Raw genomic sequence first — 27,738 nt, forward strand, 5'->3', positions numbered from 1 at the left:
AAAAAGAAATGTTACATACTCATGATGAAAATTGCAGTTGCAAGATAAGAGGAAGAATATTTGTTACTTATGAGTCAATTCCTGTTCAAATGTGTGTATGTCAATGGTGTGTGCATATTGCTGCACATGTAGTGCTACAAGCATAAGTTCAACATCTGCAAAGACTTAGTCTCCAAGTAAGCAAAGGGAAAATAAGCAGTTTGTATTTCCTTGCTGCTGTTCTTTCTTCATAAAAATAGTCTTGGTTGTATGTAATCCTTTCTGCAAGAGTGTATTTTGTGAGGAATTGCTGCATAGTGGTTCAATAACTATTTTTGTCACTCAAAAGTTCAAGATCAATAATGGGGTCCCCTGTTCATAGGAATAATCAGCTTTAATGGTGAAAGACTTTTAAGGCTGTATAGTGCTCAAAATCTTTTTGAAGCCACAAAGTATTATAACATAAAAATAAAGGGGAAAGCATTTATTGCTTTTCCTTTGATGCAATACTCCCTAACAGCATTTTCAAAACATTTTATTAAAGCTAAATTCCCTCAGCCAGAGGTTTGTTTTGTTTTTTAATTATTATTGTGAATATGAGCAAGTAATACAGGGTTTGTTCTCTCCAATGAATTGCTGTGGAACAAGACTTGATGCTAATTCTACTTTTCCCAAAATCTGATATCAAGCAATTTATCTTCTAAATAATACTCATGAGTACTAAACCTGAAATGTTTTGGCTCCAGCCCAAGTCAAACTTCAGGAAGGTTATTCTCAGGAGCATATTCCCTATCTCTGTAAATTTAATTGTTATAATGAATAGAATACACATATCAAGATATTACTTATGAGTTTTACCTGTTTGCTTTTTGTTCCTGAAACAGAAACATCAAAATGACAGCATGAAGATCATATAAAAGGTTTAGAGACAAATTATTGATTTCTTTTTTTAAAAAGAGAAAAAAAAATTCTGAGAGAGAAACCTGCCAAACTGGGGTATCCCCTCATCTGAGGGGTTTGAAAACCTTTAGCCCTGATGTACAGCTGTAAATTTATTTGCCCCTGTGTTCTGCAGAGCTGTGCATAAATGCTTTATGCATCATACTGTGTTAGAAGTTCCTGCCAGCAGAAATGGATGACTATTAAGTGCATTAATCCACCAGCAAAAATACTGCATATACTGGGCCCCAAGGATAAGGATTTTAAACCTGTGGAGGAAGGTGTATTGCATAAGCAGTTTGGTTTTTTTCTCCTTGCTCACCTGTCAGGCAATGAAACCTACAGCCTTATTCAGACCAGTTAGACTATGGACTGAAGATTGCATTTGGCTCTGTGGCTCTAGTTCTGCTACTGATTCTCTTTTGCCAAATCAATGGTTAAATCAGTGTTCAAACATTTTTTAAAAGTACTTGCCAGTAAAAATGAGTAAAACTAGCCAAGGGGTGTTTTACAATAGAATACCCACAATGTATTTGAAAGTAAAAAAAATGACAAAAACTTAAGTCTACTGAAGAAACTTTTATGCTTTTAAAAAGTGTTTTTCTAATCTATTAGAAAATTGTTAAAACATATTAACCAGGATGAGGGAAAAATGGTACATTTTCTGACATTTAAAAGTTTCTGAATATGTCCCTCATTAATTTTTTTGTGGAAAATTTAAGACACTTATGAGTATTTTAAAAAGTAAGATATGCAAGAAGCTCACTTCAGCTTAGGTTTGAGATTAGAAGAAACTGTGAGGGACTTTTGAGGCACCTCACTGAGCTAACAGGCAGCATAATGACAAATGATTCATTGCTGACAGATGAAATGTAGTGCACATTGGAAGAAAACAATTTGAACTACTCATACACATTGCTGGGTTCTAAATTAACTATAACCTAGAGGAAATATGCCTGCATGTCACTGAGGACAGCTCAGTGAAAAATCTTTGCTTTACTGGGCAACACTAAACATAAAAGCAAACAAAATGTTAAGCAACGCTGAGGGATGGGGTAGAAAATTGTACTGAAAATGCATCTAATGATACTGTAGTGTGAGCATTATAACAAATATATTGTGGTATATAGATCAATGGTACAACATCACTTGAATAATGTGCTCAGTTCTGATCACTGAGAAAGATATAGCAAAAATAGAGTCAGTCTGAAGTTACAAAAATTACTTGTGTTTAATGCAAAGAGGCTGGGTAAGTATCAAGAAAAATAAAATGAGAAATACATGACAAAAATAGTGATATACACTGAATCCTCCTATTTATTGTGCTGATAATGGGAGATGCAAGTGGCTATAAAGTGCAAGTTTACAATTTAAGAATACAAAAATAGTCTCAACCTCCCTTCCTACACTCTGTGATCAATTACTGAATTTCAATGCATTCTACATTCTTTATATCAAAAATACAGAAAGATTCAGAATGGATTTGACATATGCTGAAGTATTGAGAACATTCACCTTTTCAGCAGGGGATGGTCCAAGGGTTGGAAATTCAAGACCTCACTTCATTTCTGTGTGCTACTGACCTGCTCTTTGACCTTGGGCTTCACCTCATAGTCTTTCTCAACTGCAGATGTTTTTAGTTGCAAAGGATCCAGGACAAGACTTGTAAAACTATTCAACTGCTTAACATGAAAGCAGTTGCCAGGCTTACTTTTTAATCGATGTGAAGTCAGGTTCCTATGTAAGAATAACTATCTGGTTTTAGTATCTTCTCCCTAGACAGAGGTCCCTGATGATCTCTATGTAAAGAGTATTAAATTTCAGAGAAGTTAAAAAAAAAAAACTATGTGTGTTAAAGTAGATGTGAGCCAACTACTATCTGAATGGACTTCTGAAACAATTTTAACCTCAGAGCAGGTACTTTTTCAAAACCATTTATACTTTGTGTTTATAAAATGCAGCAGAACATCAGACCCAAGCAGCATAATCCATATGGATGATTGCTGCAGTTGGTGCTTCTTTATAATATTGGTGTGTTGAAGGGGGGAAAAAAAGAAAAAGACTCTGGATATACAGGTTAGTTTATCTAATACTCCAATGCCCTAGAAATGCGTTAAGTCCTTCTAGATGGATGAGATTACTGTCAATTTTACTATAAGAAGCCTCCCCATTGCCTTTTTTTATATTGGGGAAAAGCCTTTAAGATCATCAAGTGCAGTTGCTGGCCTAACATTGACAAGTTCACCACTAGACCCATGTCACAAAGTGCCACATTTACACACTTAAATATCACTTAAATACCTCCATGGCTGATGACTCCACCACCCCCCGGACAGCCTCTTTCAGTACTTGGATAATCTTCTTGGTGAGGAAGTCTTTCCTAATTTTCAATCTAAACTTCCCCTAATCCAAGTTGAGGCAGTTTCCTCTTGTCTTTTTGCTTGTTACTAGAGAGAAGTCAGATCTGTTTCCCTTCTCTGGATGTGCACCAGCATTTCAATGTCTTTCTTGCAGCGAGAGACCCAGAACTGAGCACAGGAGTCATGGTGTGGCCTCACCAGTGCCCAGTACAGGGGGACAATCACTTCTGTAGCCCTGCTGGCCACAGTATTGCTGATACAAGAAACTGGGTACCCAGAGAGCAACTGGTCTTGCTAATAGAGACTGAGGCAAAGAAGCCATTAAGTACCTCAGCTGCCTCTCCTTCCTTGTTTATCCTTTCTGAAGAGTGTACAGACATCCATTGCAGCACTCTGGTTATGTGAGTCATCCCACCATGTTTCCATGATGGAAAGTCTCAGAAAACTGATGGCATTTTCCCTGCTGCATGGTTGTTTTCAGCTTCTCCTGTCTGTTGCTTGTGCTGTGTGTACTGGTGTACAGGCCCTTCAGCTGGGCTGTTGGTCCCACCTTCTTGGGGAGGAGAAGCCTCAACTCCTAGATCACTATTCTCATGTGCTTCTGTGATCTGTAACACATCAATAACCCTTGTGTCTTTGCTGCCACACAGCTCTCCATTCCCTGCCTTCACTGAGATGGCAGACCAAAGGACTGTGTCAGCCCTTCTCTCAGACCTCAGTGTGCTGGCTCCTGGTTTACCTCTTGTGAGCTGAGGTTTTAGCTCTTTTTGCTTTCAAGTCTAGCTTAAAGCTCATTCAGTGAACCCTGTTGACTCCTGGACAAAGATCCTTTTTCCCCTGGGAGACAGGTATACCCTTTATTTCCAGCAGGTCAGTTTGTAAACCAACCCATGATCCTGAAATTCTGCTGGTAACGCCAGGCTTGTAGCCAGGCATTGATTGGCTGGCTATTCTTGATATTTTTTTCCTCATCATTCCCTACAGTTGTAAGGGCAGAGAGGAGAGGAGTAGGATGGCAGAGAAGCTAAACCTGAGTTTTGTGATGAGTGGGGACTCTTACATGCAAGTCATCCAAAGCCTTATTAATTTTCTGTTCAGGTATCCCACTGCACAGTGCAGTAAGGTGTGGGGATATGTGCAGAGGACTCTGGTTCAGGCCGCAGGTGAGGACACACATGGACCATAAGGGGCACTTATTTCTAGAACAAATGTTTATATTGATGGTATTCTCTCATACATTTCAGATGTGCCTCTGAGATACTGTCTGTTCTTTCAGCCTACATGGGTGTTCCTCAAATCTTGACCTGATTGTATTTTTAGGCAACATTGTGACACTTTTGTAACATTTTTGAAATCTGATGGTGTAGCAAACACATTTAAGTTTTCTTCTCCTGACTAATGCACAGACTAGGGGTAGAGATGAGTGGTGATTCTAGCAATGGCCTGACTACTTGAGCCCTTTCCTTTCTTCGGGGGTGTCAGGGATATCAAAAGTGTCATACAGAAGGCCCAAGTACGTTATCCTCTTTTTTTCCTCTCAGTATTGGTCAAATCACCAGAATAATTGTCTACATTCCTCTCTGACTTACAATCATTCTGTTTTCAGTCACATGGTAGGAAGAAATCTTATACCGTATTGGATGTTTTAGCTTTTAAGTAATCCACCTTAAGGAGGAAAGTATGACTCTAACTATAATAATTAAGTTACTTGTGTGTGTAGCTTGAATAAAAAAGTGGTAGGACCTCATTCTAAACATGTCTATGCACAAAAATTAAATAAAAAAGAAGAGCACATGGGGATATATAGAAAGCTGAAGTTATAATATAGAGGAAAACCTGGCCAGATATCAAACTAAAGAAGGCACAGACAAGCTTTCATTTGAAAAATTTAAATATATCTGATTTTCAGCAATATCTTCTTGCATGGCTGATATCACCTCAGTTTTGGCTATGGTGGGAGGTGTTAATTTTTTTTTTTTCTTGTGATAAAATTCTGGACATTCTCTACTCACAAAATTGAAAAGGCTAATGAAATAATTTAATGTTTATTTTAAAAAAATCACAGTAGTTAGAAACATTGAACTAGATGCATATAGCTTGATTGGCACCTGAGTATTATGTTTCCCAGGGACCAAGAGTTTTGGAGGCCTAGAATTGTCTGAATCTAAGCCCTCACCCTCTTCATTCCTACATCTTCAATGAAAAACCCTTGTCCTCTGGGAGCAGTGTTACTGTGCTGATATTTGTAGGGTAAAATAGAGGCCATACATTGTTCAGAATAGATTTATTAGTTCTGAGGGAGGAAGCTCTAATTCACACTATTTTTATTAATTAGGAGTTGAATGTAAGAGCTTTCCTGCACAGAAAATCCTTCCAACACCAAGCCTGTGTTACTACTACAAGCTTGAAAAATGTTGTTCTGTTGAGGTGTGGAGAAGAAGCAGAAATGAGCAGTGTGTGAACCACAGGGTAAAATGTAACACCTTGATCTCTGCCAAGCATTATCTTGGAGTTCTTAGGAGACAGGAACAAAAGGAAAACAAAGATATATTTTGCATGATTTCTGTTTTATTTTCAAATATTTTATGGGAATAACTATATCAGTGTTTGGAAATTAAATTTAATTCTAGCAGCAGATCTTGACTGTACCAGATACACAGCAAAAATGAGCCAGGGGAAAAAATTAACTACAGCCTACCAAGTGTCCCTAAAAATGAACTCAAGAACCCAGAAGGACTTTCAAATTGCCATCTTGAATAAGAACTGTCAGTTACCTCCTAACAGGGAAGTTTGCAGTTAGAGCACTTGGGTTTCTTTCCTATTGCCCATGTTGCACTCAATGAGTTCTCATCCATGCCAAGACAACAGGGAGCCTCTGACCCAGATTTGTCTTTGACCAAGAGCATATGGATAATGCTGATGGTCATTTGCTCCATAGCTGTTCTTCTGGCCCACCTGAATTTGAAGTGTGGAAAAATGCTATTCTTTGTATCTCTCACAAGAGAAAAAACTTAAGATAGATGAATGACCACCCCAAATCATTTCCATGGTCTTTTAAGAGGAAGAAGAAAGCAGCCCCTCAAGCTCTCCTCCAATTTGCCTTGCTAGAGTCTGCTGACAACAGTACATTAGATTGACTTTCTGTGAACTCTTTCATGAAATCACTTTGTTAAATTGCTTAATGAAGTAACAAATTCTGCTTGAATATTTGACAGCCAGAGACCAAACAGTACAAAAAACTTAATTTATTCTGGGACAGTTTTGTGTCACCATCCATTTCAAATAGATATATGAGCAATGATCTCCCTCTTCTGTAGGGAACTATTACTTTTTTAAAAAGAAAGTATTAACACATGGCAAGTTTGGATGCTGAAACATTAGATGCATATATAAACAGTTAATTTTAAAGGAAATCACCTTGGAATTGGTGTAAAATATTGTTGCACCTTGAGATTATATCTTTTCTGAAGAAAGAAATCATATCTGTACAGAAAACATTATTAGAATTCTGCCTTCTGGCAGGATATGTATATATAGGGTAGTAATTTTAAGGCTTCACATCTGTATTTAGGAAGACCTTTAATTCTTGGAACTGTCTGGATTCCATGCAAGGCATGCCAGTGCAGATACTATCTGGTATTTTTGACTCCCACAAAAGAGGCCATTCTTAAAAAACCCCTCCTTGGACCAATTCATGTGGGACATACTGGAGTATGTAATTTACAGAGTCTATATGTCAAGGCTTAACTCTGAATTTCCTTGCTTTCCAAGGTTATTAGCTATTTGCATTGTTTCACTTAAGATTTTTTTAAATGTAGTTTAATACCTTACTTATCAGAGAAAAGCAGGGTCCAGTTAGTTAAGGTTTCAGTTGTACGTGGAACGCAACTTCCTAAGCTTGTCATGCATCAAACTGTTATGGCTGGCAATTGTTTAAAAAAATTCATTTTGTTATGAACTAGCCTGTTTTCAACTGGGCTGTTCAGAGATGGATTGCTTTCTGGAGTTTTTGACAGGTGTAATTGTTAAGGCGTCATCTGTTCTTGTTTGCACAAAATACATTTTAGCCAACTGTAGGACTTGCCCGCTAATCTTTCTCACATCATTCCATTCTTTGCTTGCCACTAGACAAATCCCCTGTTATTTGACCAGATGGTGGAAAATCCATTCTCATGATAAGTTGCTTCTAGTTTGCATTTAGATTACCTGCAAAAATGGAACAATTTACTACTCTGCCTCTAACCATCTCTTTCCTCCTTTTTTCCCTTAGTTTGACTTCTTGTAACTAATTATTTAAATTCTGCCCTGTGAGTTAAAATTAGTCATAGCTTGCACATTTCACATGTATGTAAATGCACTTAAGTTCCACCTCAAGTTTTATGATGAATCCATCTACAGTTTAGTGACACATAAAGAAACGAAGATGAGCTGTCTAATGTGCAAACACAGCAGTTTGTAATCCTTTCACATCTGAGGTGATACTTTTAAACTTTTTAGGGAAAGTGTGCACTGTCTAAAAACCAAGGTCAGGTGTGAGAGTGCACCCAGAATCATCATCTTACAGCACACCCCCTAGGGAATCGTGGATACAAATATTAAGTGAAATATCGTGTTTCATGCAGTGTTTGTAGGCATTTTGTCTGGTGTATTTCTGGCTTCTTTGGAAGATAACCTGCAGTACAGAGGTAGATAGTTAATTATAAACTAAAACTCATTTTTGCCTTTATTATTATGAAATGGCAACTTTTACTGTCTAAAAGCTTACATGAGAATAGGTATTTGTCTCTCAAATCGGTCAAAATTCAACTAAAACTGGGGTGAGCTAACCACTGCAAGTTGATCAGACTCAAACACTCTTCAGTGCTCTAATTTTTAACATGGAGAAGCATACAAAAAATCAATTTCAAAGCATAAAATAGAACAATACAAATACAGTACCTAGAGTAAATAGCCAATATACAATTTTATCTTCAACTAAATCAATTTTGTAAGTGGAACCTGAGATATACTCTATCTGCTGACATAATGTGGTAAAAAAGTTAACAAAATTAATGTGCTGAAGATTGCCTAAATTTTTTTTCTTTTTAGAGAGGAAAAAATACCCTATGACCAAGACGGATTGTCTTGGTAAACTTTTTTTTGGATCCTAGCAAGTAATTCTTGCAACTCGATTTTATGTTTTTTTGTGGGTTTGTTTTTTTTTTTTATTAGTTTGTTTTAGTAATGAGTGCTGAATAAGCTGTTCTGTAAGGAAGTTTTCATTTCTGACCCATAGCCTCATACTTACCAGATGATAATTAATTTTAAATGTAAATCTATTAAATGACAGCTAAAATATTTGGGGCAGAGGGCAAATGCACGTGATGGTGTTTGACTAATTTTAAATATGTAAAATAAAACAATAGTTTTTATTCAGCAAAAAGGTCCATTTATGGAAATAGGCTTACTATGCTAAAATAAACCTTAACAATAAGAGACAAACATTATACAAGAAAATAAAAGATTTTTTTTCTCCCCAAAGCATTGGTGTAGGCTGCAGTCAGAAATCTGATATGCCCTTTGAAATATATTCCCAAGTGTCTCAGGACTGTTTGATTTTTCAGGTTAAGCACAATAAGACCCATTCTGTGCTAACGTAGGTGCTATGCAATCTTCATGAAGTCAGTGGGATTTTAAGAGATTTACATTGATGTCTTATTTAGCTTGGTGTTTGAGGATATGATTTTTTTTTTGTTTTTCTATTATTATTACTGTTTCAGCAGAGAGGGAATAGGTGAGAGTTAAATAACTCCTTAAAGAAATTTTTTAGAGAGCATTGGGCAATTGGCTGGGTCCATAAAAGTTCCTAGGATCTTGGCTTCTGAAGTGGAATCTAGCTCTGTGAAGTGCAAAGGAAGGTTTGGACTACAACCCACAGTAGCTGCTATTATGTTTAGAAATCCTTATTTGTTGCTTAATTAAAAAAAAAATGCAACCCCCTCCTCTCCACATTAATGCTTCCCAGTCTCCAGAAAAGTTCCAACCTAATTCTGATGAGCTGTAAAGCAGGGTTGTGGTTCACAGTCCAAATCTCAGATCTGGCCTTGAATAACAGAATGGCTGAGGATGGAAAGGATCTCTTGCCCAGCCCCTCTGGGTTGCACAAACAGTTATCTGGACCTGGTTGCCTAGGATCATGTCCAGGTGGATGCTGACTCTCCCACTGGTGGAGACTCCACAACCTCTTTGTTCCAGTTCTCCATCACCCTTACAGTAAAAAAATCTTCCCTGATGTTCAAATGGAACTGTGTTTCAATTTCTGTCCTGTGTTTCAATTTCTGTCATGTGAAAAAAGCAAAAAACAAACCAACCAAACAAAAACTGGCTGACAAGTATTCTTTGTGAGCTTGGTGCAGTGAATACTTATTTAGGACCTATTTAATCACAAGGGTGTTCAAATCTGCATCTTCCACTTCCCAGAAGAATACTATAACCACTTCAAAAGGTTTTCTGGAATGAGCTGTATTCTGCTGCACTTGTATAACTGCTCAAGTAATAGCAATAACCAGTATTACTATTCCAGACTCATTTGGCCAAAGAAGTGGTTGGAAGAAAGAGCATAATTCTGAAGGCCTGTGATAAGAGCACTCATCTGGGAAGGATTCGGATAGTTTTTGCAAGGATTGCTTATGCATTTTTGAATGACTCATAATGCAACGTGCTCTCACTGTCTCACTTTGTTTCATCCAATGAATCCTGATTTTTTTCTTTAATAGGACTGTTATTTTAGGAGGAGAAGTTAAAGTCCCTCATTTTAGGAGTCTCTGGTAATATTTGGAGCAGTGGAAGATGTATGTTTGAGGCTCCACTGGCTGAGAGGCACTGAGAGACTTGTTCTCCTGTGTCTTTACTGAAGCCATGTAAAAACAGACATCTCTTCTAGTCTTGTATTACAAAGCAAAAAACAAACAACCCCCAAAAAAAAATGGCCCAGGGAGTTCAATTTGGGGATTTTGTCAGTTGGTGTGATGGTGCAGTGAAGATTTTGAAGCTTGAATTTTCTTTGATGTAGGCATTTCTGTATGGCCCAAACTGAAGGGTTTGTGTCTCTCAGGCACACACAACATAGAGGAAACACTCCTAGATCTCTTGTACTAGCTGATGTAGTTCCCTGCAGATAGCACTTGTGTTTCAAATCTCATTTTAAGATGCTTAAATTTCCTCATATGGTATATATGGTACTTAAATGTCTAACTTACAGGCTTTAGGTATCACAATAAATAAATCAATCTCCCTGGTAGTGTCTTAATTAGTGCAGGAATATGCCAGAATTCGGAGGTGCTTGCTCCTGCCTTCATCACAGAGTTGTCTTCTTTCTTCTGCCTGTGGGGTCCCACGGGGTGAAAACAGTGCTGAGGCCATCTCAGACCAGGTTTCTACCTTAAATAAGCAAGGAAGCGGGGCTGTGCAGGCATGAATTTGTTTGCACTTGACACACTGTAGGTGCAGTCTTATTGAGGGAGGTCCTCAGTTTCCACAATAGATAACTTTCCATTTGCTCACAGAGCTTGTAGCTGGAGAATACCAGTTTTTTTCTCAAACTTGCAGTCTTAAATTACTGTTGAAACGATTTTAAAAACCAAGACTAGCTTAGAGCTATGTAGATGTTAATACTATAAAATAATGATAACATAAAATAATTCTCTACTCACTAGAATATTTATTTTTAAAAAATCACAGCCTAAAATTCTTCGTTTGAAAAACCTGTGAAATTTCTCAAATAATTTATCCTTACTCCAGTGAAATACCATTAAATTACAAGGGAAAAAGGTATTAATTTGTAGAAGATACAAAAGCATCTAAAGTGTGTTTTTATTCCAGAGAAGAAGGAGGGAAAAAAAAGAAAATTGGTGGGTACTGTTTTGTGTGCAATTCCCAAGTATATTTTAAAAACAACATTGAATTTTTATAGCCAAATTATATTTTCTGCTAACGGGGAGCTGGGGAGGGATGAATAAGAGAATGATTGACAAATCTTTTAGGGCCTGATTTTACAAGATGCTGCGCACCTCCTGATTGCTGCCAATCACTTTCATTTTCTTTCAGTCGATCCGAGAACATATGGCATTATTCAGATGGTGCTGAGCACCTTCAATCACAGTCCTCATAATACCACAACATCCTCATTCTGTGCAAATGTGAGAATTGCTGTTGACATTTTAAATTGGAGGGTTATTTGGTCTTTGTCTGGACAAACTCCCAGCTGACACAAATGAATGTTCTGCCTGAAGAAGGATTGCAACAGTAAACAATAAATAATCAATTGTAAAAGCACTACTGTATTTATACAAACTATGTGGAATATCAACTTGATTTATAAAATTCCATACCTCTTCCACTTTTATTGGATGGGGAAAAAGCACCATTCTTGTGGAGAATTGAAGTTTAGTTTACTCTCAGTGCAAATTTTGAAAAGTGGAAACTGTGGGTGTTATGTGCACAAAGCAGTTGATTTAAAGAGATCAGAAAGGCATTTAATTTAAAAATAAAATTTAAAAAATCAATTTCAACATACTGATTTGTCCTGCATTACAGTTACCTGTAGAGATCCTCTAGTCATGTCTATCTGTTTTTGATGCCTCTACAGAATAACTGTCCAGCATCCTCTGCCCAACCAATCAGAATGTAGGAAAATCTACCGATATGACGGAATCTACTGTGAATCTACCTACCAGAAGTATGTTGAAATCTGTGTGAGTCTTGCCTCTAGCTCATGCATTTAGTGCTCATGCTCTCCTGCTATTCTGAAATTACACGCGTGTTGAAAGCGTACGCTTGTGTGCAAAAACTCTACAGCAGGGACCGAAGTATGTTGTTTAATTCTTTGGGATTGTGCTCTAAAAGCTAAAAAGCAAATAAAAAACCCTAAGACTTTTCTAAATCTCTTAGGTATGCTTATGTACAGTGCAATAAACAAGAGTGTACACGCTAGAAAATCTAGGCAAAATGTATTGCACAGGTGCTTCACATCTTAGGGATTTGAAAGGTGTGTTATGTATAAATTAGCTGTCACTTTTTTTCAGTCATGTAATGGAATGATGAGTTGTAATTTGCATAATCCTTTAAGAAGTCAAATTATACTGTCATGTAGCAGACTTAACATGCTAGCTAGGATTTCATAGCTTTGCAGCTAATTAGTATGTACCTTACAGGACAGTTAAATTGAAGTTGAGTCCTCTTTCTTTGCAGTCATTTGCCTTTGTCCGTTGCCCTAACAGAGCTCGCTTTTGTGCGTAACTCAAGATCATTACTGGTGCTTCTGACAAAAATACTATTGCTCTGGGCAGGCAAATGCAAAGGGCTTGACTTCTGTTAGTTCTGCAAGCAGTGAAGTTTCTATTTTACTGCAACAAGGATTTAATTATCTATTTCAACATAGAATTGAAGAGTATGTATTTGACAGGTGTGTTGCAGATGATTTTGTATTAATATATTGTAAATGCATTATGAATTCTCTGTTATCTCGCTGGATTTTGAAACTGCATTCTGTCACTTAGTGTTTGCTTTTCATGCTCCAACTATATACCTGTTTTGTATACCAGTGTTACCATTATCATCCTCTGTATAACATTTCATTTTCCAATAACCCCTTAAATTCTAAAAATTAGTTGTGCTGTGCATCAAAACAAACTGTTTCTTTGGCAAGGGCAATCATACTCATTACAGTTTTTTAGATCATATTCTCTCATTCCCTCTTTTGATTCTATAACCTGCTGCTTGTTTCCTGAATCTTTTCTCTTAGTAATAGGTACAACCACATCAGTAAAAGCTGTCACTTCGATGTAAATGAAGACTATCGTTTTGGTTTACAGAAGTGAGAGGAAAAGAGAAATCTAGATTTATCAAAATAATTACAGCATCAGTGTAACTTGGTGAGCCAAAATGAAAATCTGACCTCTTGCTTGGCTTTTTTTTTGTGAGTGGCTACTTTTGGTGTGAGATATGACTTATTCCTGATACGCATAGACATAAATACTTCCTGAACTTTTTGAGTTTTTCATGGCTTTTCCCTTTTACCTCTCTAAATAATGGCAGTGTCCAGGGTAACTGAAGCAGTCTACATCTAGTATGATTTTAAATGTTACCACAGAACTTAATTTCAGTGTTTTTGCTTCTCTTGTAAGTTCAGTAAGCATAAAAATATATTCATTTATTTAAACATATGAAACAGATTTGTTGTGCAATATTTATATCAGTTTTTAGAACAACTTCAAGATTTTGAAACTTTGTGGAAATAAGAAAACTTGGCACAGTTTGTCATGAGTGTTAAATACGGTGATGACTTCACTCTGAATGCTGCAATACAGTTGATTATCTTGATTTCGTTTTTTTAAAATTAGGTATAATTTATAGTCAGTACACTTAAAACCAGTTAGCTGTTCTGCCCACAAAATGAAATAATTGATACTCCTATGCAATTGTAAATAAAAGTAGGCAAAATCCAAAAATCAGACTGATTGTGCAACAATGTTGATTTTGATATTTTTGTCATTTCTGAAATGTGAATTCTGAATTATTATAGCCCAGTTCACCTTGCTTGTAAAAAACATAGATTATTTTGGGAGGCCAACAGCTAGATCTTTCTGGAGAAGATATAGAGTCCTTTTTGATTCGGGAAATTTTCTCTTGGGTCTTCTTCCATGCTACTTAAACTCTCTCAGGCATTCTTCCTCTCTTCTTCCCAGTGGATGTTTTTGGTAGTGTATTACCACAGTAATTTATTTCCAAAAATATTACAGAAAGTTTCTGAAAACTGCTCACTAATCAAGACCAAAAAAAAAAAATCAATCTCTTTTCATAACGCTTTGAAAGCCTTTAGTGTTTCAAGACATATGAACATTTGGTACTAGATGTTCATGTGCATCTCAGATGCGCAGTCTCTCTCCTGATTAGGTTGGGAAAGGAAGAATGGATCTAAAAATGCTACTAGCTGTTAGGAGAAATGGCTGTGTGACTCCTTTCTCGTGCAGGTTAATTTTTGGACTGGATACAAAGCAGCAAACTGCTTTATTCTGAAAGCTAAGGGAATTTTAAGGGCTGGCCAGACAGACCAGGACAGGACAGAGAATCATGGATTTTGGAACTTGACTTATTTCCTGTCTAGTAATTTTAAAATTTAAAGAAGTGTTATGCAGAGAACCTACTCTGGACTTATGCTTAAGCATGTACCTGCTAAAAGTATTTTGTGTAAAGCTACTTAGCTGTTGAAATTAAGATATTCTGATCCTTTCTGTAAAAATTTCAGAGGATCATACTGTAACCTTCTATGCCAAAAATACTTTTCAGAAAACATTTGGGGAAGTAACATTTATAAACAAATTTTAATGCTAATAAATACTGGAAATAAACATTTGTAAAAGTTCTTAAAAGCATGGATCCGTAAATACTTTCTAGTACTATTAAAAAAAATTGCAGATAGGTCTTTGTGGTACAAATTCTTGAGGAGCTGGACTAATGGTTTGCTAGCTAATATGTATAAAATGGGCAAAAATAGTAAGTGTTCTTATACAGATTTTTCTAGACTCTTTATGATATTCTTGCAACTGAATGTCACAGCTGCTGCTGGATCCCTCACTTGGAATAGAGTGGAACATACAATTTCAAAAGATGGTGGCAAAAGACAACAGATTTCTCCCCTCCTACATTGTCCCTCACCTTGATTGCCATGGGCCTGTGGGTTTTTTAGGTCACTGAACACATAAATATGCTCTTTAAAAAGATCTAAAGTAAGATCCAAAATCATTACAAATAATTTCTATGTTCACAAGTGGTAGGGGCTTGTCTTAAGCTAGGGAGGTAAAACCAGAGGCCTGTCAGTTACTGGCCTGGAATACAGCTGTCCATCAACTCCTAAATATTTCTCTTTTTCTTTTCCAGTTGCCCCAGCTGTAGCAAGGTATGTCCAGGCGCTTCTTTTGTCATGTCAAACAAAACTGACAACAAAAAAAGATTTTTCTTGTTCAGTTCTAACTACTTTGCTATAACTAAACTGCCAAGGTTTTTCCCTCTGCCCAGATTGAAAAATCTTTCTTCTGCTTGTTCAGACAACCCTGCTTTGCACCTTCCTCACCTTTATGGAATGTCAAAACAATGAACAAAGCAGAGCTACTTGCCCATGCTCTCCTTTTATTTGTTGCAAAATTACAAAGAATACTGGCATGTCAAAAATGAGCGGTTTTGCCTGTCTGCAGGGGACCTGTTGAGTACAAGCAGAAGATATCTCAGAATTTTTTTATTCTCAGCCTGGAAACCACTTCAAAAATGGCCCTTCAGGGTATCACCTGGGTGGCTGTTGTGTGTTATCTCCCAAGCAAGGGTGGAAGAATCATGTCTACCTTCCTTTGTCCTGTCCATATTAAGGAGACTTAAAGGTCATGTCTCTCTTCAGGAATACAGAGAACATGGAAGAGTTCTGCAGTAAGCTGTTTCTTCTGAAATCAAGAGCATTGAATAAATATGTAAGGAAAACACCTAATTCATTTAAATCTCACAAATACAGCTATGGGCCTATTAGCTCTTTTTATTTCTCAGCAAGTTAGTGAAATGAACATAGAAAGAAGGCTCAGTGATTTCAGTTTAGGGGAGCAACCTGTCCTGGAATGTGTAGCTTGATTACATACAAATGTTCATCCTGAGCCTGTAAATGCTCAAAACATCCAAACTTAATAGACCAAAGTAAGCTCCTGTCAGACTCCATGTTGAATCAAATGCATAAATATTTCTACAAATGAGAAAAGGAAGTGCGAGCCTAAGCTATTCCATTCAGTCTCTAAAGACATTTATATATTTATCAGATTGATATAGCAAAATCAGGATTGGTTTGCATACATGAGAAATCTAATGGCTGCACTAGTCAGCACAAATGAGAATATAAACCTTTTAACAGGCTCTCCTGGGGTTTCTACTGAGGGAATTCAGCCAGGTGCAGAACATGGGAAGATGGGTACTTGAAGTGGTCCATAGTGCCCACCACCAGTGTCCACCTTAAGGCTGATAAAGCTGTAAGAACCCTGCAGAAGATGAGGTAGTGGCTCCAAATGGAGAGTCTTGGCTTTGTCAAAGTGGGTTAGAACTCCCAGCCGGCCCCTTGCAGCTGGGCCTGCTGGTTCAGGTCAGTATAGTCATTGAAGCAGTGCAGAAAGGCTGATGATGCCTGAGCATTGCTATTTTTCTCCATCTTGTTTCTTAGTTGTGATGCTGCACATAAATTGCCTTAGAAAAACATAAGTCTCTTCAGAATTTTTGTTTGTATATTCTGACTCATCTGCCACTATATAGCTAAGGAAAAGATACACTAGTCTTAAACAATTATTTTAGCTCCAGGAAAAAGATAAAATATGTAAGACAACAGGACTGTCATTCAGGCTAATGCTGTAGAGTACATGAGTATTTTTTTCCAACAATGGCTTCAGGATCCCATGTTTAGGGGTTAACTTGAGAGAAGAACTGAAAAAGCTGCTATTTAGTTTGCTCTGCTCCAGTAAAACAGGAAGGAGAGGAGGTTGAATCTTCTTCCACAGTAGATTTCACTTTGCAGCAATGTTCCATCACTTCACAGCTTGATTTTACTTCTCACAATGTGAATTTAATAGATGTATTTGAAGAAGATACTAAATATCTCCTCTTCATAAATTTGACCTCTTAGAAAATATTGAAAGCTTACAACCCAATTCATTCTCTAGCAGCAAAAGGCAGAGAAGCCACTGCTATACTCATGTGGCAGGCTTTTAACATAAGTCAACCTATCCTTACAGCCTCAGGGTGTGAGGCTGCCTGGAGAAACTTTATCCCTGTTACCACTGCCTATGTTTGCTCTTGCCTTTGTGTAGCATTGAGCATATTTGTGGATTCTCTGTTCTGAGGCGTTCTAGATGTCTTTTGTGGGAAGAAGAAAGGTGTCGTTAACCAAATTTAAAACACATTCCAAAGTAAACCAACGTTTCCCTTACACATAAGACATGAGTGGGCTCTCTCTGGCTGAGAAATGAGATTAGCTGTGGTACTTTAAAATGATTAATGATCACTGGCTAGTATTAAGTTGAACCTCTAATCCTTGGTTGATTGGAGCATTTGAGAGAACAGCACTCAAAAATTACATTTTTTAGTAACAGAAATTTTGTCATTTTTTGATTATGATGCGGTTAGATGTTGCACTGGCTTTAAAGTTTTACTTTGAGATGATTGGGATGTAGCCTGAATAGAGAGTAGGTGTGATGCATACATGTTACCTGAAGATTTTCTTCCCCTGAAAAGTATAGGACCATATTTAGGTTTACAAAATGCTGTTCAGTCTATAACTCAATGCAAATTTTGAAGGTTCACTTAAGCTTTGCATATCAAATTGTAATACATGTGTGAGTCAAATTCTGAAGTGAATTTGGTATTGTTCAATTAATGAATTAGGCAATTACCTTCGTTAAACTGTCTGGGTCTTCAGGTCCTGTAACCACACCCTTTCAATACAATATTAGTCACAGTTTGCTAATTCCCTGTTAAGTCAGGTTTTTTGATATTGTACTGAAATTGCTTTTGCACTTCTTTCTCATTTCAGAAGGGGTCTTGTTCTGTTGTTCATTTCATGGGGTTTTTTTATGGTGTGGTTTTGTAGTGCTTTTATTTTTTTTTTTCCAGAAGTCATATTACTGGTTTCAGAATGGGAAGATCAATTCAAATTATCTGTGACTGAGCTTTTCTGCGTATTCAGCAAGGTTTCACTTTTCTCATGCTCTTTCAGTAACTTGCTGCTTTGCACAAATACAGAAGCATTAATACCAAGCATATTCAAAATATGAATTGGGAAAGGATTGAGAAGTTCATCTGGCTTACTAATAGCTTAAATGATCATTCCATAACTTGGGAAATAATTGTCCCACAAATATAAGGAGCTAGCTAAATACCTGCTGTAAAGCTCAAATAAGTGGCAGAAGTTGTAGTAACAAAGCTGTCCTGGGGTATTTTAACTATGCTTTTGAATGACAGAAGTCTAACTTTTTGTCTTCATCTGCCTTAAACAGCAATATAAGATACTGACACAGTCTTGCAACTTCTTTTTAGAAGAAAGATGCTGATTATAAAAACTTCAGATGAAAGAAAATCCTGCTTCTTTTTAGATGAACAGTACTTACTATTTATTAAGTATTGTTACCTTATTTTCTGTCCGTTTTTCTAATTTTATGTAGCAGAAGCGTGCAAAATCCAGCATAAAGAAACTGAAAAGTTCTCCTTTAATATTAATGATACTCTTCATTTCCTTCCACCTCTCCATTTAAATATCTGTAGACAGTAAACCAGTAATCATTTCTCCTCCTCTTTGACACGGGTTTCTCATTTTTAGCAGGGCAAGTTTTCCAGAATTTGGAATGCTTCTTGTAGCTGATTAAGGCTTTCTAGTTGGAATACTAGTATAGTCCTTTAGTTGTTCCTATGGGAATGCTTGGGGATCACAGATATAAACTAGAACCATGTTGTTACATGCTATTTGAAACAGAAAGAAGGATTCTTGTCTCAACATCGGTAGTGATTTATATAATCCTTTCCTATTGCTACTCCGTGTTTACTCCCTTGTACATCAAGGGATTTTTTCACTGCTCTAGCCAGGGTATTGCACTGTAGGCTAATATTAATTTGGTTATCCACCATCATCCATATGCCTCATTCTAGCATATTATATTGTCTTTGTTTGGAATGTGTGCTCTTAGTTACGAGATAGACAGCTTTGTGCTCAGCTGTGTTAAAACACATCTTATTCAGGTGAGCCCAGGCTGCCATGCAATCTGTGGAACTGACAACTCCCTGGTATTTACCATTTTATTATCTTTTGTGTCATCTGCAAATTTTACTGGGAAGGATTTCATGTTTTCTTTCATATCACTGATTTATTCTCCTGCACAGGTACTCCGTAGGGAATAAAGGGCTCATGGAGTTCTTTCCCTGCACGGAGTACTTGGGGTAGATCTAATCCATATATCAGAGCTGCTGGTCATAATGTCTGGGAGCAGATTAGGGCTGCCGGCACTGATGAGTTGCAACCAGGCAGGGGCAGTGAGTCATGAGCACACTCTTCACTTGCAGCAGTGTGAGATGGCTGCAGCCTCCTTTCAAGTAATGTGAGGCTTGTTTCGCATAGTGATGTTGTTGAAATACACAGACAATTCTGCGACAATTCTGCTTTGAAAATTTGTATGTTTGTAGTGATGGCTACTAGTAAATTTGCTTTTTTTTTTTTTTTTGGAAAGCTGTTTCTGGAAACAAAGCTAGATTATTTCCAAATGGTTAGTAGATTTAGGTACTATGTTTATCTAAAAAGAAGAGTCAATAGGTAGTTTTTGGAAATCCTGAAATCTTTCATATTAGTTTCCTTAATGAATTATTTTTAATTTCTTTTCCAAATGGTGCTTTTATTTAGAACTACATGTGTTTTTCAGATGAATAGAAGATTAAATAATAAAATTAGCAAGCATAAGGCTCTATTGAAAAAAGTTCAGAGTTTACTAAAAATGAACCTTTCATTAGCATTTTGTTTCTCATTTTTCTTCCACCTCCCAAAATGGGAAGCTCAAAATCATGTTCTAAATATTTAGGTTTTTTTTTTAATTTGGCTACTTAGAAGCCCTCCACAGTGCTGTATCTTGCCTAATTTTAAGGCTAAACTGTTATTTAACAATCAATGAATTCTTCTACCTGGCCATAGGGTTTTATGATGCAAAAGTGACACGGCTCTCATTTCACATCCAAATAGACCATATTGCTAAACTTTGAACTTATTTATAAAGAAACTGTTATCATAAACATGCTAAAATTCCATTATGATGGTGATACCTATAATCAAAGTGTTTAATACTGATTTGCTTTCCCTTTAAGACAAATTGTGCTTCAGTTAAAACATGTGAATGTTTAACAAAGTCTGCATTGTGTCAAACTGGTATACAGAAAACAAGACTTGTATTGCATTCTATAAAATTTTACTTTTGTTGTTGTACAGGTATTTGTCAGGTGTTTGTGGTCTTTAAAGTTCCATGTTCACACTCATGTGCACGTGTACATATATGGACACACATACAACACACACTATTGCAAAGAAAGAAAATTCAGTAATTTTAAGGAAAAAGAATGAAGCATAAAGTATACTTCTACCTAAATGCAATAGGAAGGTGAAAATTTTAGATTGTTTTAGGTATGAAGTGATTCTCTATTATTGTTTCGAAAAGCTAACAAAAAAACCTCAAAATAACAAATAACAAGAAAACCACTGTACCTTATGAACTAAAAATTATGTAATTAAGTTTTCCCCTTAATCTCTGGCAAATAGGGATTAAATTATTTGTGGATACCAAACAAAAAATTTGGCCAACACAAAGGAAAGACATAGTCTGTCACACTTCAAATTTTCTGCACATTGAGCAACAGGAGACCCATGAAAGGAGATACCTTTGCCTGTTATAGTTGCACTGAACTTTGTCTTGTGGTTTCATAAGCAGTGTTGGGTCTGTGCCATCTTTGAGATTACAGACTGTGATGCAGAGTAGTCTAAGATGCTGTATCATGTACCATTTAATCAGGCTGCACTACTTGGAGTATGTGTTGCGTACTGGGAATAATTTGAGTGTAGTCTTTCCAGCTGCATCTATATAAAAGGTGAAATTCCCCTACCTCCGCACAAAAGTCAGCTAAATGGACTGTGGGGAATGCAGCAGCAGTTGAATGAATTAATTTCATGTAGCTGTCCATAGCTAGCTGTGACACTGCAGCGTGTTTCCTCCACAGCTGACTCACAGCCAGGATCTGTACACATCTTTGTGCAGGTCTTGGGCTGCTGAATTTCAATATGTTGATCAATTATCTCCTTGCCAGTACAGTTTCCCACCCTCTTGCTAAATTCCAGTGACTCATTTGCTGCCTGGGGCAGTAGTCCTTCAAGCCTTGTGACTGCACTGGACTTCACTTATGGTTTTTACCTTTGATACCTCTAAGATCATTGCTGTGTTAGGAGAGGCTGCTGTCTGTGTCACAGTCCCCTTCTGCATATCCTTTCATGTAAGCCACTGTACATCCTGATTCACATGGCTGGAAGAGAGGGGCCGTTGTGCAACTCCCCTTTCCCCTGTAGAAAATCTGTCATTTCTGGGAGTGCTCTCCACTGGCAATTCTCAGTGAGGAACATGTAGATGGTTCAGGCACAGGGAGAGAGCACAAAGATTTTCAAGCGATAAAAGGCTTTGTGTAACCAGTCAAACTGCAGGGTGCAATGTGTTTGGCAGCCTGGTAGTCCTGGGACTGTCTGGAAGCATCACAGGGTTGCAGACACTGTCTGCACTGGGCTGCACACTAGGCAGCCTGAAACCCATGGAACAATGACCAGTACTGAGCAATGGATGGGTTGTAGCTTGCTTTGGTGTAGCACGTACCATTGCTTTGTCTAGCACTATTTTCTTTGCATCAAGAATGCTGCTGTGCTCTAGATTGTGAGCTACATGTTACACTAAAAAGGACATTTATATTTTGCTAACTTGGCAGGTTGAATGGGTTTTGTTATTTAGTACGTACAGAGGGAAATACTGAACTAAGATTAAGAGCAGAATACAAGGCAAGTCTATAGTATATTTTGGTATAGCTTGATCAATTGGAGCTATCTAAGTGATGTAGTATCCCACTTGGACAAAGATCCATCAGCAGAAACCTCTACACATATACTATTTTACTTGCAAAACTGTTCTTTTACTGATATTGCTTGTTTTGCTAAAAAGTGATGACTTTCCTGTATGAGTCTAAAGCTGATCTTTGCTGATATAGCTGATTACATGCTTAGTGCTTTGCCACAGAGGTGTACCAGGATTGCTCTATTGGCAAAATGCTCCTAATGCCAACCTCATCTGATTTTAGTGATTCACTATTCTTGATTTCAGAGCTCAACAAAATAAGACTCCTATTGTAGAATATGAAGGGACATTAGTTGCTCCTTGACTCTGTAGTGAATAATCATTGGGATAAAGAGACTCAAGAGCTGTACTGCATTTAAAAATCAATCCTATTTTTCATAATATAATTAAATTTTTTGTCATTTCAGATATTCTTGTTGTAGACTTGCATTAAGGGTGAGAAACCTAATCTTCTGAGTTGCTTGACTTATTTGACATATTTTACTTATTTTAGTTTTGGTCTCCATAGAATCATGCTGATGGTGTGATTTGCCTGATTGTGACAGTGCTAAATCTCACATGGTTGATCTCCTTTGCCTTGAAATCAAATGATGTAAACAAAAACTTTCCAAATGTATTCTGATCTTTTTCACCCCCTCAAAATCTATCAACCAATGTTGCAGTGAAAAGCCTGGCAGTCAGAATCTAGCCAGGCACAAAGCGTCAGTGTGTGCTTTGGGCAACACCTAGATCTGGTGCATAAAGGGAGCATTTTATGGTTATCATAGCAGGAGGCCTTCTTGCTTCCTGGGGCAGCAGCTTTTGGAGCTGCTGCATTGCTGCTTGATTACTGGTGATGGTTATGTTACATGCTGGACCCAGCGTGACTGAGACAGCTCTGATTCATATCACTTTGGGGAGCACCAGGCATGTATCCAGACCATGCATCAGCATCAGTGGTGACTGTGGCATTGAAATTGCTGCAAAAGGCATGGAATCAGATAATCATCCATAAAGGAGGTACTAGTGAATGGCAGTAAAGTTCACAGCTGGTAGATTTGTATCTTATAGGATTGTGATACTGTGTAATACGCAAAAGCTCTTAAGTTTACTGAACAGGTTAAGGCAACTTCATTAGATAGGGATTTTTCCATTGTTGATGTTGGCTTATTTTTACCTCACCTCCTCACTAAGTGCATTTGAAAGTTATAAAAAAAATAATTTGTGTCATGTCAAAAGAAGAGCTAATCAACTGCTCCAGGTCTAGGTTGTATTTTGAAGGTTAAACTGAAATCTAATTGTTGACATTATCACTAATGGAATGAAATGCATTCCAAAAGGTAGAAAATCACATTAGCTTTTCCGAATTTTCTACACTCCAAATTTTTCAGTTTCTCTCGCTCAGATATTTTGACGCATTCCTGCAGCAATACCTATTTTGCAAGAATAAAATTAGTCCAAGCAATGAACTATTCATCCTTCCCCCTAGTTTATACCAGATACAATCTATTTTAGGTGGAAACCTAGGGATATATTGTCTGCCTTAATTTGGCGGGGGGTGGACTCTGCTCTTAGAGTCTTTTAAGAATTCATAAGAAGGGGGATGAAATGCCATGTTGTATAGATGTTTAGAGAATTTTTATATGGGAATTGGTTGACTCTTCAATGCACTGGCTTTTATTAGACTAAGTCCTGTTTTTCTCAGGAACAGTTTAAGGAAGTTGTGACCTTCTCTGAGCTTCCAGGCTTGTAGAACCTCCTGAGCTGAGTGCTTTTCAAAGGATAGTTAGCACTGGCCAAACGATCCTGCAAATATATGTATGGGGACTTGGTGTCACAGCAGCAATATGTTCATGGTTGCAAGTGGGAGGTTTTTTTGGGGTTTTTTTGTTGTTGTTTTTTTTTGCTTCTGGAGAGCACCACAGTCCTGATGTGTGTGGTCTCACTCCTGAATGCTGATGAACATTCACTCTATCCATGTGCTGTTGGAGTGTTTGCAATAAGCTGGAGTGTAGCAGAAAATGCTGTTCAATGTCAGGCTCTGCAGAAGGGAAGTAGGGCTTTATAAGGGCTCCTCTGCTCTCAGGGTTAATGCTCTGCATGTTCCAAGTACACTGTAAAGGCAAGACTTAGCTGTTTGTCTTATCAAACATATTTGAGAAGATATTGGTGATTAGGTGAAATATAGTAAAATTCATTTTGGTGTGTAGCTACTTTTAGATTAATATTGTTTTAACTTTTCCCATGTGCTTATCTAAGACTTAGTTTGTAAATTTTAAAATAAGTGCGTGCTTACTGATGGTTGTCGGGTCTCCTGCTTGTACCCACAATACAATATTTATGACTTTGTATTTTGACTTGCTTTGATGACTCTTATGTGTAGGTATTTTTTGATTGATAAACAACTAAATTCAGTTTGGATGACCAAATCCAGTGTATGCAAATACCAGCCCTCTATTGCTATGTTTTAGCAAAATTTTACATCTGCGTTAGAATGAAAAGCATAGTATGAGTTGATACAGGTGTTGCATATTGCATGAAGGTAGCAAGATGACATTAAGAACAGAAAGTTAATTCATTTTGGGCCAAATGCAATAGTAACTGTGAACCAGAATTATTTCCTTCCCCCCTTCATGCTTATGTTTTGATACTGCAATTCTCCCCAGCCTTAACCTATATTACTAAATATTCATTGCAATCCCCATAGCTTCCTCTACCACTGCTTGTACTCCCTGTTTCTTAACCTTCAGCCCTAGAAAGAAGGCTGCATTCTTTGTTGGGGCAGGGACATCCCTCTGTAGAGCTTTAGGGAGTGCTTGGATAGATAGATCAGTGCCTGGTAGTGGTTTTAATGTACAAGCCAACAACGTTTCCCCTGACTTGAGGCTGGTGTTTGGGAGATCATAGTGTGCATTCCAGATGACACTGCAAATGCTTTCTGCCAGGAGAAAACAGGTAAATATAATGGGGCAGGAAGGTAACTGGGGAACTGTTCAACATAATTCAGTTATGGTCTCAGATGCAAGGGACCCAAAAAATATTAGTTAAAACATAAATACTGGTGTTACAATGCTTGTTAAATAGTAGTGAACAATCCTCTCAATAAACATAGGAAAATTTAGGGCAGAGTTGTAACTTTTCACCACACTGGTGAAAAAAAATATTGTGGTAGAATGAATTATCATGCTGTTGCTTACAGATCTTTTTTGGCAAGTAGTTTTCCAGTGTTGTATCTGAAAGCAGATTTAGAATGTGAAAATCATACTGGTTTTTTATCCTCATTCTAGTCAGTGAAAAATAGACCCTTGATTTGTATATGTATGACACAATTTTCTCAAAACATGTTCTGCTGTGTGATATCAATTTTTGTAAGTGTGCTGTGTGTTTTTTCTCTGAGCCTTATTTTAACCCCTTTCACTGTATACCCACAATCTTTCAAGAACAGTAAGAAAAAAGTCTGAATATCTTGAATTATTTTCTTTTTTCCTGTAATTTAAAGTCTTCTATGTCCTTAAACCCCAATAATCTACTTTCTCTCTCAGTAGTATTTCTTGAAAATGAAAAGCGCTGTCGTGCTTACACTTTTTAGTTCCTACCAGAATAATTGGCTGACTTTTCCAGAAATTCTTTTTTCAAACTATCAGAGGAAGATTTGATTTAATACAAATTCAATAAGATCTATCTTCTTTGAGATGAATAGGTCTTTAGTAGATAGTTAAAGGTAATAGCAGCTACTATTTCAGTTGCCATAAGACTGGCCTCTTATTTGCCTTGTGTCTTGCATAGTCACTAATTCCTGGGTGCATAATATCCTATTTAGTTGGAACAGTAGCATTTTACTTTTTTTTTTAATTTTTTTTTTTTTTTTTTTTTATTATAATTAAGGCTTGTAAAATGTTTATCAAAAGGTTTGTGATGGAAGACAGTTCAGTTTGCAGTTTGGAAATTCAGTGTAAATAAGTAGGTATTTAGGATGAGTGCCGTCTGGATATGTGGGTGGATCACCATTTGAGTCTGTAGCTTGCACTGTGTAGCTAATTCTGTCTGCAGACATGTGTGAGTTTGGTTGTCACACTGGTGTGCACATATGTATTTATTCAGGGACACATGAACATGTGTGACAGAAAAGTGAAATCATTCCTATTTGAGTCATAACTTGCCTATATGAAGGGTGCTCAGAAGAGTAGGAAAAAGGGCATTTGTTAAATCAAATTCTTTAAAACAGAGCCAGGGACACTGGCTTGGAATTGAGAGGGTTGAGTGGGTAACATGCTCTCTGAGACAAATGAAACTTGTGCAAGGTACAGGGGCAGGTCCCTGGTTAGCAAGTCAGCTGAAGTAGAAGAAATGTGGCTGAAAAGAATAGCACAGGCAGAGGCTGACTGTTGGTGAGGGGACAGAGGAAGGTGTGGACAGTCCTGTGGTCCTCAAAGGGTACTGCTTGATGGTCAAGCAGTCCTCATGGCTGATGGGGAAACTTAAGAACTGTATTGTCCACAGCCTTGTGTGCTAGGAAAGCAAAGGGTACTTTGGAACACATGGAAAAATCTGTATATCTTTTGCTTCAACTTCTGTGTGTATTGGAAAGGGAGAGGTCAAAACTGCAGGGGTTCATGCTCTCTGCTTCTGCTCCTGACAGCTGGAGAACAAGGCTGGCATTGTCTTACAGGAATAGAATATTCTGTTGTTGAGGGGGAACCAGGAAGGTCCATGCCTAGTCATTGCGCCAGCAAAATCACAAAAGAAAATAGCACAGTTTTCTCAGACTAGAGGAGGCTTAAAAGCTTGTAGATGTGAAACCCAAACACAATACCTAGATGAGGGGAAAGTAATTTTCCATGGCTGCCTGGGTGTTAGGGATCAGATGAATGATATTTTGTATGCCAGTTTACAGTTAAGATTTTACAGATTGGTCAGATACACTGAAGATGTGCTTACTGCAGTTGTAACATTTCTGGAAAACAAAACAAGGCCTCTGAGTTCCATATCCATCTAGAAATCACTTATGGAGAGAATTTACTGCTCAATGCTAGTAGCTAATTGCATTCTCAGTTGCAGAGTCAATCAGGACACAGCAGAGGAGCACTTGGTTAAAACACTTCAGTGCCCTTTCCATAACAATAAGTGAATTTTGTGGCTTATCTGAGTTTTTGAGATTTTTGCTGTGGGGTTTTCTGGAGTTCTTTTGGATGAGGAAAGGCTTCCTCATGTAGTACAGTTTTTTCTTCCACAGACAGAAAAAATGTAGGTGTTTTAATGGTAAAAATATTTAAATCTGATCCAAGACTATCACTACTTCTTAGTAGTCAGTTATAAAAACTCAGCTTACCTATGTTTACTGCTGAATGGTTGTGGCTGGTTTTGATTCAATATACCATGATTTTGATAAAACTTCATTGTCTTGTTAGTGGCTAAAACCAGTTTATGACCTAAAACCAGAATATTTGATTGATTTTAAAATTTGGAATATCAGACACAAAGGCAGGGAAATCAGCGTTTTTGTGACTTCAGAATTTGTGTCCTAGATATACTCTGGTATACTGGAAAATGTATAGAGTTGTCAGATCTAGACAAAATTTGCTTCTTTTTCATTCAAACATTTTAGAAAAGGATGATGGAATCTTTTTGTTTTAATTTATGTTGTCTTTCTAGACTTTCATTTTAGTATTCTGCTTATTATTATACCATCAGCGTTCTTTTGTCTCAGAAACATGTCCTAACTGTGCTTTTATCTGCCCATATTATGTCTCCAGCCAGCCAGACCTGCTGATGGTAGATGTAGTTCT

General features: G+C 37.3%; 1 protein-coding gene across 9 annotated transcripts in view; it reads left to right on the plus strand.

The window, feature by feature from the left end:
• Nucleotides 1–27,738, plus strand: part of NPAS3 (neuronal PAS domain protein 3) — a 594,777-nt gene that overhangs the window by 73,819 nt on the left and 493,220 nt on the right. For 3 of the 9 annotated variants that reach the window (XM_030950330.1, XM_030950331.1, XM_030950333.1), the window contains one exon: nt 11,905–11,994. The exons of 3 other annotated variants lie outside the window; for them this stretch is intronic. In XM_030950330.1, coding sequence (XP_030806190.1) covers nt 11,905–11,994 — 90 coding nt within the window. Of the gene's footprint in view, nt 1–10,235; nt 12,011–27,738 lie in introns of those variants that run through there. 3 more of the 9 variants (XM_030950334.1, XM_030950337.1, XM_030950336.1) reach the window with 2 other exon arrangements.

The sequence above is a fragment of the Camarhynchus parvulus genome, chromosome 5 (assembly GCF_901933205.1).
Source record: "Camarhynchus parvulus chromosome 5, STF_HiC, whole genome shotgun sequence".
Taxonomy (NCBI): domain Eukaryota; kingdom Metazoa; phylum Chordata; class Aves; order Passeriformes; family Thraupidae; genus Camarhynchus; species Camarhynchus parvulus.